A 14,330-nucleotide genomic window follows, 5' to 3' on the forward strand; every position below is an offset into this window, starting at 1 on the left:
TGGTGGGATGGGCGTGCCAGGGGGAAAGGACACTGTAAACAAGGTGTAAGGGCAGGAAAGCCCAAAACCTGTTCTGTGCGCGGGGAGTAGCCCGTGGGACTAAGGCGAAGACATGTTCATGAGTCCTGTCTGGGAAGGAAAGCGAGGCCCTGCCGTCCTGTCTGCACACAGCCGTCTGGGCTTCCATGCAGGCCATCCTGTGGTGACAGAACCACTTGCTGGGACTTGAAGAGAGGAAGAGAAAGGGATGAGCATATGGTGGGTGCTGCAAAGAGCACTGGAGTGGGAGTCCAGAGACCTGATTCCAGCTAGGCTGTGTCACTAGGGAAGTGTGCACCTTTGAGCAAGTCACTTCCCAGCTCTGGAAGGTGGCTGTCACCAAAAGCCTGGACACTGGTAACTTCCACATCCATCCTCTGGTAGAGCCTCACAGCAACCTGGGACCTGGGGCAGGAGACAGGGAGGGGCAAGCAGGAAGCAGTTGTGTGCACCTGGAAACTGTGCTAATAATAAGCTGCACCCCCTCTAAATCCCACAATGCTGTGAGGATGCCATGGGGGCTAGGTGAGCTTGGCCACTTGCTCAGCCTCATAGAGAACCCGATTAGCACCTGCACTGTTTTACAGATGAGTTAAATGAGCTCAGGGAGGTGAAGAACCTTGTCCCAGCCACACTGCTGGTAAGCAGTTGAGAGGTGAGATTCCAAAACCGAATTCTTTCCAGCAGATCCCCGACTTCTCCAAACACTCCAGCTTCTTTGCAGCGCTTACACTTCAGGATCTGTCCAGAAGGAAGCTCGGGCTCAGGCTGGAGAACACGCCAGGGCTTCCTAAAAAGGGCGAGGAGGACCAGGAGTTCGCGCCACTCCGGGCGCGGTTAGGAGGTGCTGCTAGGCCGGGTTGGAGGAGGCAGGTGTTCCGCAGGATCGAGACCCGCCCTGGCAGCACCCTCGGCCCCCTCCCCAGGTCCCCAGCTCCATGTATGCAAATCGCTGCTTTGCATGGGCCGGGGGCCAGGCACGGGGCTCCTGCCAGGGGGCGTGGCCGGCGGCCCCCGCCCCGCGCCGCGTGCTCACCTGGGGAGTGTGGCAATCCTGGCGGCGCCGAGTGTTGCCCGGGCCGGAGCAGCGGAGCGCGCGACAGTGGCGGCGACGGCTCCGGCAGCGGCTCCCGCGTTGGCGGCGGCCGGGGTCTGGAGGAAGGAGACGCTGGCTTCGCAGGGGGCCCGGCTGGGGCAGTCGCGAGGGACCTGGGGGGGCGCTGGCTTTGGCCCCACCTGGGGCAGGATGGTGAATCTGGAGTCCATGCACACAGGTGAGGGGCGGAGGGAATGAGCTCTGACAGGTGTCACTGCGTGTGGGCAGGGGTGAAGGAGAGGGACAGCGTTCTGGTCGGGGAGGGGGGGCTTGTTTCCCAGCGGCCAGGAGAGGGCGGTGTGGATAGCGGGTTGTCCTGGGGTGGGCGCCGGTCAGTGTTTGCAGACTAAAGAGAGGGGATCTGGGATAAGAAACCCTGGAAAAGAAAAAGGGTGGGGGCTGGTGGAGGACGGGAGGGCTTCGAAGTCCCCGGTCTGGGGAGTGGCAGTTGTGTGGGACGTCGGTGTGCTGAACTGTCATAGTCTCAGGAGGTTGCAGGGATGGGTGGTTCACTCACTCAGTCAGGGGTGTGGACCTGGGAGTGCCTAAGTGAGGGAAATGTGTATGTCCACATGCCGGGTGCTGGTGTCTGGGCATATGTGTGAGATAGTGGCAAAGCGGACATTTATGTGGTTGGGGGGCTTAGGAGAAGTGGGTGAGGTAGGGCAATTACAGAGGTGCCCCTGGGGCAGGGGCCATACCCCATGTATTTGAGAGGGAATGGTGACAGGCACATCCTCTAGGTTCCATGTCCCATGCCTTCCTTCCCTAAGGGGTGGAAATCTAGGAGATGCAAATGCTTTGCCGGGAGTCAGGCTTCCCTGCATGAATGAATGAGAGGTGGGCATGGAGTGCCCATGCCGTGCCATTCACCTTGCTGTTCCTCCTTCCACAGCTGGGCTAAGGCAGGAGCTGCCAGGCAGCCAGGTTGGGCTTGGCTTGGGGCTTGGTGTTAGGGTGGGCCTTCTGGAGGTCACAGGGCCTGAGCAAAGAACAGGTGAAGAAAGCAGTACCTGACCTGGCCATTTCTAACCTAGCAACTTACTATCAAAGTGGGCAGGACCCAGTGATCTTTCTTTAGGATTTGGGGGCTGTTGATGGAAATGTTGTTACCTGGTCTCCTTTCTGGGAGAGTAGGGAGGAGGCAATTCTCCGGACCCACCCCAAGGAGCAGAGCAGGTCTGAGGCCTCCCCAGCCTGAAAACAAGCATCAGTGAGTGCCTGGAGGGAAGGACCTTGAGTGCCCAGTTCCCCAGATGCTGTTTCCTGGCAGGGCCGAGTGAGAGGCAGGCTGGCAGTGAGATGTTGGCGCTGAGTGGCTCCCCAGGACGTGCCAGAAGGGCTAGGTGAGGCGGAAGAAACTCTCCAACTGGGTGTCATCCAGAGTCTGAGGAAAATCTGTTTCTAAACTGGGCATACCTCGGGCAGGTCCTGGGTAGGTGCTCTCCCCTTCACTTCCCGCAGAGAAGGCCAGGGTTTGACTGGGAGCAAGGCTCTTCAGAAAGGTGGGCTTAGCAGTGGATGGGAGGTTTTTTAGCATCAAGATCACAGACTTCCCGGGGGTTTTCCACCTGCTTTTCTACTGAGGCTCCCATTCTGCAGAAGTGGGAGGGGGTGGGACAGTTGGGACCCATCAGGGAGGCAGCCTGGGGCCTCAGAGGATATAGCAGAGAGCAGAGAGCACCAGAGGATGAGGTGGAGAGAGGGCCCAGCCCCCTATGCCTTCCCCGGGAGTGAGCTCCTGGCTGATGCTTCTCAGAAGCCCAGACACCTTCTCCACCCTGTCCCTGTGAGCAGGGATTCCCAACACATGGGGGGGACTGAGCTCAACCCCAGGTGGGGCGATTCCTCAAGGCGGGGTCTCCACATAACTGGGGTAGATTCCCCAATTCATCTCTCTCCATTTGCCTGTTCCCTCCCCAGCCCACTCCCCGCTCAGGGCTACCTGGCCTCCCTGTGCAGTTTCTGGGTCTTGGCCCATCTGTAGTGTCTGAGGGTTCCCCTTCAGTGGCACCTCCAGAGGTCTCTGAGTTTGGGACTTTCTGTCCCCTCTCTCTGACTGGGTCTCTATGGGACGGCTCTCCTTGCTGGGTCCTCCTGTGGCCTTTATGGTTCAAGATCTTCTTTGTAGGGTCTTGCAGTGCGCACTCTGCTGTGGGGTCTGTGGAGGAGATCGCTCTTCCTTCTGTGGAATATCTCATGATGGGTCCCTCTTTAGGGTCCCTTAGTCCAGGATCCTCTTTGGGAAATGTGGTCCCTTTTGAGTCCCATTTTCCCCTGCCACGATAATCCTACATCCTACTGACCTCGATTCCCAGCGCCTCCCCTGTGAATTCCCGGGGCTGGGCCCTTGGGGTCTCCTCCTTAATTGATTTACTGGAGGAGTTTGGATGGAGGAAGGAGGATGAACAGGAGCACACAAGCTAGAGCATAGGCTTGCTCCCAGGTCCCCCACTCTAAAGGCTCCACTCGCACTGGGGCCAGCCCGAGTCAACCCCATTGTCTTGCTCTGATAACCTGGGTATGAGCCATGATTCAGGTCTGTCTGGAGCCTTCGCACCTTGTACTTTATAGAACATCTCTCACCTGGAAGCACAAAGACCTGAGCAGGCAGGTCACAAGACACAAGGCCTCCGCAGCAAGGAAGGGCACCCTGCTCCCTGACAAAAAACAGGCAGAGAAGTAGGCCAGAGGCGGCCAGCTAGGGAGGCAGATAAGAGACAAAGGAAAGCAATGGGAAGCCAGCTGACGGGGGCACACCTGGTTAGCTCCAGGTGTCTCTTTCTCTGCCTTTCTCCTCACTGTGGGCTGTTCCCCACCAAGGTTGGGAAAGAGGGGCTGAGGCTCACGGACGGGTGCCAGTTGGAGCTCAGGAATAGCATTTGGGTTGGAAGGCCTGATGGTGGGACTGAGAAGAAATGAGAGAAGTCTCTTCTGGTGGAGAGTTGGAGCCTTGGCTGGCTCGGAAGTGGGGCTGGTGGGTCCTTTGAAGTCTCCTGGTGGAAGCGCCAGCATCAGCAGGTATGTGAGGGAGGAGCCAGAAGGAGCTCCCGTCCTTCCGAGAACATGAAGATGGATGCTAGGAGAGAGATGGCTTCTGCTTTCCCAGAGTAGCCTGGTCCCAGGAGGTCCAGGACCCTCAGCCTGCAGCCTGGGGGGAACGCTGCCTCTCGAGCTTTCCTCCCGGGGGTTCACAGATGTCTAAAGAGGGGCCGCTCCTGGACAAGCCAAGATTAACTTCAGGGTGTGATGGAGCTGAGTGGGGCAGGAGAGGGTCTGCAGCTGGTGTCTGGGCTCTTACACAGAGCAGCTGAGCCTCCCCAGGGAAGGGAGTGATGGCAAGGAGCCTACTCAGTCTCTGGCTGAGATAACACAGAGGAGCCTGGCCCCACCCCACACCTCTCTCACTCACCCCGGCAAGTGCTGTCCGACAGGTGAAGGGTTACAGCGTCTCAGGGAGTTTCGGTGTTGGCCCATTTTTAGGCTGAGACCCAAAAGCTCGTCCCACCCATCAGCCTGAGCCTCCTACCCAACCGGAACAGGTTCTCAGTGTCTTAGCATCCTATGGAACTCAAGAAGAGGCTTGACAGGTCATCTCACCCTGCCCCTCCAATCCTGAAGTGCCACCTTGTTGCTCCCATAATGAATACATCAGATGAGTAGACATCATGGCAGATGAGGAGGGGAGGGGGTTGATGCCTTTAAAAGTTACTTTTTAGACATGATTAAGACTAAAGTTTAGGCTAACTTAAAGGATGAATGAGAGTTTCTGTGTGTATTTGATGAAGGTGATGTGGAGAATGGGTGTTGGAGGAGAATTTGGGTTCTAGGCATAAGATTACAGTTTAGCTAAAGAATTACCTTCTTAAATGTCAGGAGTTTGAAATCAGTTGATTCAGAGACTCTGGTCATCCTCCCAGCATCACTGTCTCTTAACTTTTTCCTATCCTCATGAACACTTTTTCTATGAAGTTAGAATTTGGAGAATCCTAATGGTTTCCCAGATTAAGGACAAATTACAATGGTGGCTCAGACAGAAGACCAAAGCTATTCCTTGTAATGGGGCAAGGGGTTAATGGAGGGGCATGAGAAGAAGGCAGGAAGGGAAGGGGACTAGCACCTAAGCCTACATGTCTGTTTAATTAGTTCATTTATTAGGTGCTTACTTTGTGCCTGAACTGCTTTCCTGGCAGTTTTCATTCAGTATTTCATTTAATCCTCACAAAAATCCTGGGAAGTATGTATCGTTATTCTCATTTTCAGGTGAGAAAATTCACATTTGAATATGTGGCTAGGGTCCCCCAGCTAGTTACTGATAGCACTGAGATTAATCCATGTTTATCTGATGCCAAATCCCATGCCCTGAATCCTGGTGCTGATGAAGCAAATTGAAACCACCAGTGAGGTGATCTTCCTCTGCACCTTTCCAGCAGTCTCTGACTCAGGGCCACTTCTCAGCACTGTTGAAGAACCCTCATGGTGAAGTGTGGGCTGAGCAGATCTGCGTTAGGCAATGCCCAGCTCCAGGTGGATAGCACTTAACGGGTGGGACAGGGGAGCCCGTTTCCCCATTGGAACAGAAGGCCAGTGGCAGCAGAAGCCCTTTGCAAACATGTCTGGGTGGTCTACAGTAGTTATTCTGCATATTCATGCATGGCAAACTATACAGAGAGTTTGAGACTGCAGCAGGGCGGATCGAGGTGAGGCTCAAGAAATGCCTTCCTAAATGCCGTGCACTAGGAGGTGGCGGGGTTGGGTAAGGTGGCAGGTCTTCCTTAGAGTTCTGTGACTGACCACAGAGTGCAGTGTAGATTGTTTGGGGAGGGTTCCATGGAGCCCTGAGTGTTTACCTTGGAGTCTTCCCTCAATTTGGCTGGTCTTGAAAAACTCCTTAAACCACAGTGACTCCTTACTTTCTCCCCTACTTCTGGGGTATTCTAGGCTCTAAATCTTTGGATCCCTCATCTCTGGCTTGTTTTGGCATCAAAGCTGCCACACTCTGGAGGTGGTGTCCACCTCAGCCGAGCCGCACACATTATTCCTCACACACACAAAAAAGGAAAAGTAGGTTTTCTCCCCTCTTTCCCTGGGGCACAGGTCTACCCTTTTTCCTCATCCTGATCATCTCCAGACCTGGGCGTCCAGACTGCCAACTGCCTGATTACCTGATGCAAATTAAGACTGCCTGCTTGACTGGGATTGGCTAGGGAGCCAAGTATGCAAATTGGCTTGCCAAGACTTTATCTGGTTCGAAAGAGTTAAAGTGCTGCCCCAGAGAAGGGGGAGTGCGGGGGTCAACATGATTTGAATAAAATATTCTTCTGTCTTTAAGGCTTCAGTCTTTGGGTGGTTTAATAAGGAGAGGAGCGGAGAGAGAGTGAGTTGGTTCAAAGTTGCCTCTTTTCTTCCCCCTGCTAACCCCAAGAGGAGACTTAGGGGCCTCCCACATAGGTGGTGGCAGCTGTCTGTTAAGGGTAAATGCTTAATTTATTGAAATGAAGCAGGGCAGAGATGCTGAACCAGCAGGACTCGGGGACTGAGCCAGGGGCTTGGTGTAGGTATTCTCTTTCTGTGGGGCACTGACCCACTGCCATCCCTTTCTCACTGAGCCAGTTGAAGGAGTAGGAGAGAAGGTAAGGATCCCCGAAGGACAGGATCTCCAAGGAGAACAACACAGGAGCTAGGGCTTGATCCCCAGACAGTGGGCTGACCTCTGAGACCAGAGAACCCAGGCAGGACCTGGGAAGAAAGGTGAGAAGGGCGAACCTTGGTTTAAGGGCACTTTTACCTTCCAGGATGGGGTTATTAAGGGAAACAGAGCTGGGGAGGCAGCGGGGAGGGATAATTCTTTCACTATTTAAAAATAAAATAAATTCTTCAGATCCCAAAGGAAACGAGTGTTGGAAATGGGAAGTGTCCCCTCCACCCCCTTGTTAAATTTTTACCAACTGAGTCCTGGTGATAGAAGCAAGTGGCCATGAATGATGCAAAAGGTGAGAGACCCTGCAGTGGCACCGGGGAAAGGGGAAGAGAAAGGCAAGGAGAGGAGGAGAGCATGGGAGGAGGGGATCCGTGCCCCCAAGCTTATGAATATTCTAATGGTTGTATGTTCGGGAATCAGGAATTTGAAAGTCTGATGGTTGTTGTAATTACACATTCATCTTTGCTATTTAGTTAAAGCCACATATGTCATAGCAAGAAAAATTGTGACCTGTTATTAAAATCAGTTGTGTTTTCCCTGTAGATATCAAGATGAGTGGGGATGTAGCTGATTCCACGGATGCTCGCAACACTCTCAGCCAGGTGGAGCCAGGTAAGGGTCTTCTCTTCTAGGGGATGGAGTAGGAATGCAGGGGGTGGGGGGAAGAGAGTTGTTGGGAATTGTTGAACAACTGGTGTCTCTTCTTGCTTGGTCTTTCAGCCATCCAGACCCTAAAGCTCGGTCTTAGGAACTAAGTGAATTCCCTGAGGACATGGGATATGATTCTGGAGCCTTTGAACAGTAGATATTGGTCCACAGTGGAACAAAACCTCTGGAACTAGGCTAGGAAGAGACCAGATACTTTAAAACAGAACAAAACCAAAAAGGTTCGGGAGCAGCTGTGTTCCCAACTGCTGTGACTGGCAGAGGCAGAACCTGTCTGTCTTAGATGGGAACCAGGGCCTTTTAGCCCCAGATACCTCGACAGTGCTCCTCAAGGCACTAACCAAAGAGGCCTGTGTACAAATGTTTCTCTTCCAAATAATGTGCATGTGGGTGGCAAATAGGCTCAGAGAGGAAGACTTGGTGCCTGGAGATGACTTTGCTTTGTGAAGAAGAGAAAGGATGTCAGTAGCCCCAGCTAGTCAGCAGGCCAAGGTGGGAGGATTCCTTGAGCCTAGGAGTTTGAGGCTGGACCATGTCAAAAAAAAGGTGAGAGGAACAAAGAAGAATTAAAAAAGAAAGTTTCATAGCTCTCTATTTTTACCTCCATAGTCCAAGCCTTGCTTTGAAAGCTCCATATAATTAAAAAGAACTTAAAGATGAGTATAAATTGTTAACACCACCAAATAACTTTAATAGCATTCCAACCAGACCTCAATTAGTCTTTCATCTGGATCATTAGAGACATAGAAATTAGAAGTGGAAGAGAATCAATGTCCCCCAGAGCTAAAATCTTTTTCAAATCTTTTAGAGCAGTCTAGTTCCATTCTTGAAGCTATGAGATTCTTGTCAGGGACAAGATAATTGGGGGTCTTGGTGGGGAGGGCATCCACAGTATGCATTTGCCATAAACTTTTCTGCTTCCCAGTTTAATACTGAAACAGTGTTTCCTTGCACAGGTAGCAATACACATCAAGCTACAATCTTTCTATTTTGCTGTGCATATGTACAGAGGCAGCTAGACCAAGGAGAATGTGGGCCGGTCACACTTATGTTTCAATTGATTATTTAGCAGAGTATCTTTTACTAAGGGTCTGTGGAGAGGGGCACCTGTTCTTCCCACTTGAGAGGAAGATTCCCTTTTATCTCAAAAACCTGAGCAAGACTTTAAACTTAGATCAGCTACAGAGTGATAGATACAGTCCCCACACTGACACCCTTCCCTAGAGAAAAATCAGCCCAGGAGCCATGATCCAGAGAAGCTGGATTGCCCTTTTCTGGAAGCAGGCTGACTGGAGCCAACTCTGTTTACCTGGGGCCCATTGCCCAGGTGTGTGGGGACACAGCTAAGGGAGTGTCCACATGGGAAGAAGACCACACATAACCAGCTTGCACTGGTGTTCTGTTACTGTGACCAAGTCAGGGTAATAGTGTTAGGAGTGAGAATGAGCCACACAGAACCCTGAAAGAGGAGCCAGGAAAGGGAGGGAGTTCAGATCCTGTTGGGGCTTAGGAAGGTAAGTGTGTTATGGTCAATCTGAGCAAATTCTGACTTCCTATCTGGGAGCTATATATAAAGTAAGTTAAGAGAGAAAGAATCCAGACATCGACTAAGACCTTCAGAATCTGTCTCTTATCCAGGGATACCGCCAATTCAATATATGACCTTAGACCAGCCACTTTGCCTCCCTAGGAGGTAGGAACGGATGACCTTTGAAGAGTATGGATCTAGAATCAAACAGACCTGGGATAAAATTTGCAGCTCCACTGCTTACTGGCTGCATGACCTGAAAATTTATCCTTGTCCTTTTTGTAAAGGGGGAAAATTAATGCCCAACTTAGAGAGTGGGTTGAGAGTTATTTGAGATGGTGTCTCAATTCCTTAGAACAGTGCTTGGCACATGGCAGCTGTGATCATCATTAAGATTCTGGAATATATAGATGGGCTTCGCTGCTGAATATTTCTGGATCATTCCCCGCTTTACTCAGGCCAGTGCATCAGCCCGGAAGGTTGGTTTGCTCCCTTCACCATTTAGGAAAGGATTCTGCACAGGTGCCTGTTCAGCTCCAAGGAGCCCGTGATGTCTGGAACTTTACTACCACCAGTAGATCTTTCACTTCAGGGCTCCTGGCTGGTAGCATCAATACTTAGGTGATCTTCAAATTACTGCATGTGTTTAAGGGCAAGAAGAAAGAGGTGGCTAATTAAAGTAACCAAACTTCCTGGAAAGTCGTTCTGACTCATTTTTTTTACAGAAGAAAGCTTATTATGAGTCACAATGGTTACCAACTTGGTTTAATGGCTTCCTTTGGATTTTAAAAGGCAGATTCACCTTCTTAGTAGGGCATGAATTAAGGGGTGGTTTGTCTCTGGCTTTTAAAGGAACTATAAGCAAAGGTGAGTTAGAAAGCCCCAGCTCCCTGAAAGCACCCCCTTTGCTGTGTGAAATCCCTAAGGGGTACTGGGGATAGGAGCTGGGAAAGGGAGGTAAATTTCCCCATCTGCACTGGTCAGGAATGCCCAGGAGAGCATTCTCAGGGCCGGACACAGACCTCGGCTGGTGGAGACCTGGCCGGGTGGCACATCTTTTCCTTTCTTTGGCCTGTGAGGAAGCCAAGGCATAGACGAAGAATAAGCTGCCCGAGAACTCAGAATGTCTTTGCAGCAGCACAAGGGACCAGCCAAAGCTCAGAGCCCCTGTTCGGTACTCTTTCCTCTTTCTAGATTTCTGAACTATCCGCTTTTCTGTCCTTCCTACCTATCACTTCCTTAACTGTTGTTACTTTTCCTCCACTTCTTTTTTTGAGACAGGGTCTCCCTCTGTCGCCCAGGCTGGAGTGCAGTGGTACAGTCATGGGCACTGCAGCCTCGAACTCCCGGCTCAAGGGATTCTCCTGCCTCTGCCTGCCAAGTAGCTGGGACTACAGGCAGGAGCCACTGCGCTGGGACTTTTCTCCACTCTTGAGGCTGACAACAATTTTTTTCTGTTCTCATTTAGGTGGTTGATGAGAATATAGCCTTGCCCACATTTCAAAAGCCCCCAGGTCTGTAACTGACAGCCTCCAAGTACAGATGTGGCTAACCCTGTGACTTTTGACCATGCTGGTCACATCATTGCCTCAATCACAAAGCAGGAAAGAACAGAGGGTCAGGAAGAAGGAGGGAGAGATCATAACATTTACAGAGCCTCCTCCCCCAGCAGGCACATGTAGGCAACTTTATTTACAGCATCTCATTTAATTCTTACAATAAGGCTATGAGATAGAGACATGATTAACCCCATTTTCATTGATGAGGAAACCGCAGCTCAGAGTGAGAAACTGACTTACCCAATATCACACAGCTTATAGCCAGAAATCAAACTTGGCCTTGTCTGACTCTATCAGACTCTTATCCTGGGCCTGCCATTAACTCCCTGCATATTATCTTGGCAAGCGTTTCCCCACGTGGACCTTTATTTTCCTCCCCACATAGTCGAGGTTTGGACTAGATAATCTCTAAGGGCTGAATTTTAAAGGATGTGTGCACAGTTCTGCTTTTCACAATTCTTTCCATCTGTTTCCGGATCTTGCATTTTTGTGCAGGTTTCCTCAGCTCTGAGCTCTCTCTCTCTCTCTCTCTCCATCCTTTTTTCTGGTTTTCTCCCCATTCCTTTCTTTCCAGCTTCCCTTTCAGTCTTTTCTCCTCTGACACCCTCAGCTGTCTTCTCTGTTTAGGCTCTGATCCTCTTCTCTGACTTAGCTTGTAGTTGTATAACCGACATCTTTGGAGGATGACTTGGTGGCAGATCCTGGGCTCAGATGAAGAGCACCCCTGTCCTCAAGGAGTTGTCCTTCTAGTACAGGAATTCGTGACTGCCTGGATAACAGTGACAACATATGTCTGTAAGGGTATTCTCAAATACTTCATGCTTTTGGCCTTTACAACAACTCTATGAGAGTAAGTACTATCAGCCCACTTCACAGATGGAGAAATGGAGGCTGGTGATGAGAAAGAACCTTAGCTACTTTTCCCAAGTTCCCATACCTAAAGAATGACAGAACTAAGCCTGAATCTTTCTAGTGACTTTCTACCTAAAGATGGTGGTAAGAAGACTGGGAGTCAATGTGGAGAACCAGGGTCAGAGGACATAAGACAATGGTAACTATCCGGGCGCGGTGGCTTGTGCCTGTAATCCCAGCACTTTGGAAGGCCAAGGCAGGCGAATCACTTGAGGTCAGGAGTTCAAGACCAACCTGGTCAACATGGTGAAACCCCATCTCTACTAAAAATACACAAATTAGCCAGGCATGATGGTACGTGCCTGTAATCCCAGCTACTCGGGAGGCTGAGGCAGGAGAATCACTTGAACCCAGGAGGCGGAGGTTGCAGTGAGCCGAGATGATGCTGCTGCACTCCAGCCTGGGCAACAGAGCGAGAGTTGGTCTCAAAGAAAAGACAAGACAATGGTAGCAAAATTATGGAGGATGGCACAGAGGGGCCAGAGGGGAGCCAAGTCCCCACCAACTCCCCACCCTCATAACCCTTAGGCTCAGTTGTCATTTGGCAGGGGTAGGGCCGGGGTGGGGCTTCAAGCCCAGATGACTATAGGGCAAGTGCCTTGGCACCTTTGCTCTGCTTAGAGATCTGTGAAGGAAAGACTCCAAGAGGGAAGCCCGGGGGGAAAGGGAGAAGCTAGAGATGAGGGAGGGGACTGGGCTTTGTCAGCCCTTCCTGTTACCCTTCCTCCCTGGCCTCCACTGTCTTGTCTATGAGGAGGAATGACTAACATCAGCCCCACCCTGCAGAAGGACCTCAGAGGCGAGTCAGCTGTTTGGGGACCCTTTGCAGAAAGTCTCCCCACCTAACCCTGTGGATTTTCCGCATGGCTTTCAGAAGGCACGGACATGATTTTAGAGGGAAGCACAACTGCAGCACAGGAGGGTAGTGATTCTCATAAGGTCCCAAAGAAAGAATGAGCCCCTGCTGCCTCCCCAAGAAAACAAGCTGGAAATGGCAACTGAGAGGTGAGGTTCCACGTAGGAATGGGCAGAAGACTTTTAGGGGTGAGTGCGATTTTTCAGTCCAAATATTAATAAAACTATCCTTAAAATGGCAGAGAGGACAGGAGAAATCTAGGAAGTACTTGACAACCATTTTTGTTTATTTTATTCTTTCAGGACAGGGTCTCGGCCAGGCGCAGTGGCTGACGCCTGTAATCCCAGCACTTTGGGAGGCCGAGGCAGGTGGATCACGAGGTCAGGAGTTCAAGATCAGCCTGGCCAAGATGATGAAACCCTGTCTCCACTAAAAATACAAAAAATTAGCCGGATGTGGTGGCGGGCACCTGAAATCCCAGCTACTCAGGGGACTGAGGCAGGAGAATTGCTTGAACCCAAGAGGCGGAAGTTGCAGTGAGCCGAGATCGCGCCACTGCACTCCAGCCTGGGAGACACAGCAAAACTCTATTTCAAAAAAAAAAAAAAAAAAAAAAAAGACAGGGTCTCAGTCTGTCACCTACACTAGAGTATGGTAGGGTGATCACAGCTCCCCACAACCTTGAACTCCTATGCTCAAGTGATCCTCCTGTCTCAGCCTCTGGAGTAACTGGGACTACAGGTGTGCACCACTATGCCTAATTTTTAAAAATTATCTCTTTATAGAGCCGGGATCTTGCTATGTTGCCCAAGCTGGTCTCGAACTCCTGGCCTGAAGCAATCCTCCCACCATGGCCTCCCAAAATTCTGAGATTACATGTGTGAGCCACCATGCCCAGCTGACAACCATCTCTAGATGAAGCACATGTGTGAGCATGTGTGCACGTGTGCACACACACACATACACACACACTCCCTCCCTTTTTATGATTAAATGACAGAGCAAGTCTGAACTGTATTTGTGTGATGGTGTACAATTTTCAAAGTCCATCATTAAGTCCTGCCTGCACTTGTGCCCAGGACTTGAATTTCCTCATCGTAATAGAAGGAGATGGGTAGTGCAGGAATAAAATGAAGCGATGGGCTAGGTGGCCTCTAGGGTCTGCACCTCTGTCTGTACTGGCTCCATCCCTCACCTCTCTGGAAGAGAGGAATGAAACCGTAGCCCCCCAGACATTGAGGGGGTCCTGATATTCCTGCTATGAATTCCTGAGAGGACATCTTGTCCATGTCTCTCTCTTCTTTTGGAGACATTTCAAACCCATCCCTGGAAAATGAGAGAAGCTACTTTCTTGGAGACTTATTTTTTGTCTATTTTATATCTCTAAGAAAACCAATCCCACATTTTCTCTTAGCTGCCTTTTCTTTTTTTTTTTTTTTTTTTTTTTTTTGACAGAGCCTTGCTCTGTTGCCCAGGCTGGAGTACAGTGTCATGATCTCAGCTCACTGCAACCTCTGCCTCCCGGGTTCAAGCAATTCTCCTGCCTCAGCCTCCCGAGTAGCTGAGATTATAGGGTGTGTGCCACATACCCAGCTAATTTTTTGTATTTTTAGTAGAGACAGGGTTTCATCATTTTGGCCAGGCTGGTCTTGAACTCCTGACCTCATGATCCACCCTCCTTGGCCTCCCAAAGTGCTGGGATTACAGGCGTGAGCCACTGTGCCTGGCCTTGGCTGCCTATTACTACAGGATGCCATCCTCGGTGCCTGGAAGTCCTTTCTTATCTCTCACCTAAGACCCTCATGCTGCTGCATAAGCCCATACCTCTTGTTCTGCCTTTTTTTTTTTTTTTTTTTTTTGAGATGGAGTGTTGCTTTGTTGCCCAGGCTGGAGTACAATGGCATGATCTCGGCTCACTGCAACCTCCGCCTCCCAGGTTTAAGTGATTCTCCTGCCTCAGCCTCCTCAGTAGC

At 50.7% G+C, this 14,330-nt stretch overlaps 1 protein-coding gene across 4 annotated transcripts in view; it reads left to right on the plus strand.

Moving 5' to 3' along the window:
• Positions 1-1,087: 1,087 nt before the first annotated feature.
• The window catches only part of POU2F3 (POU class 2 homeobox 3), an 83,585-nt gene continuing 70,342 nt past the window's right edge, over positions 1,088-14,330 (plus strand). For 2 of the 4 annotated variants that reach the window (XM_033206054.1, XM_033206057.1), the window contains exons 1-2: positions 1,088-1,313; positions 7,380-7,448. In XM_033206054.1, the coding sequence (XP_033061945.1) occupies positions 1,286-1,313; positions 7,380-7,448 (97 nt within the window). In that variant the 5' untranslated portion in view covers positions 1,088-1,285. Of the gene's footprint in view, positions 1,314-6,752; positions 6,887-7,016; positions 7,129-7,379; positions 7,449-14,330 lie in introns of those variants that run through there. The other 2 variants (XM_033206055.1, XM_033206056.1) reach the window with 2 other exon arrangements.

The sequence above is a fragment of the Trachypithecus francoisi genome, unplaced genomic scaffold (assembly GCF_009764315.1).
Source record: "Trachypithecus francoisi isolate TF-2019V2 unplaced genomic scaffold, Tfra_2.0 Lachesis_group8, whole genome shotgun sequence".
Lineage (NCBI taxonomy): Eukaryota > Metazoa > Chordata > Mammalia > Primates > Cercopithecidae > Trachypithecus > Trachypithecus francoisi.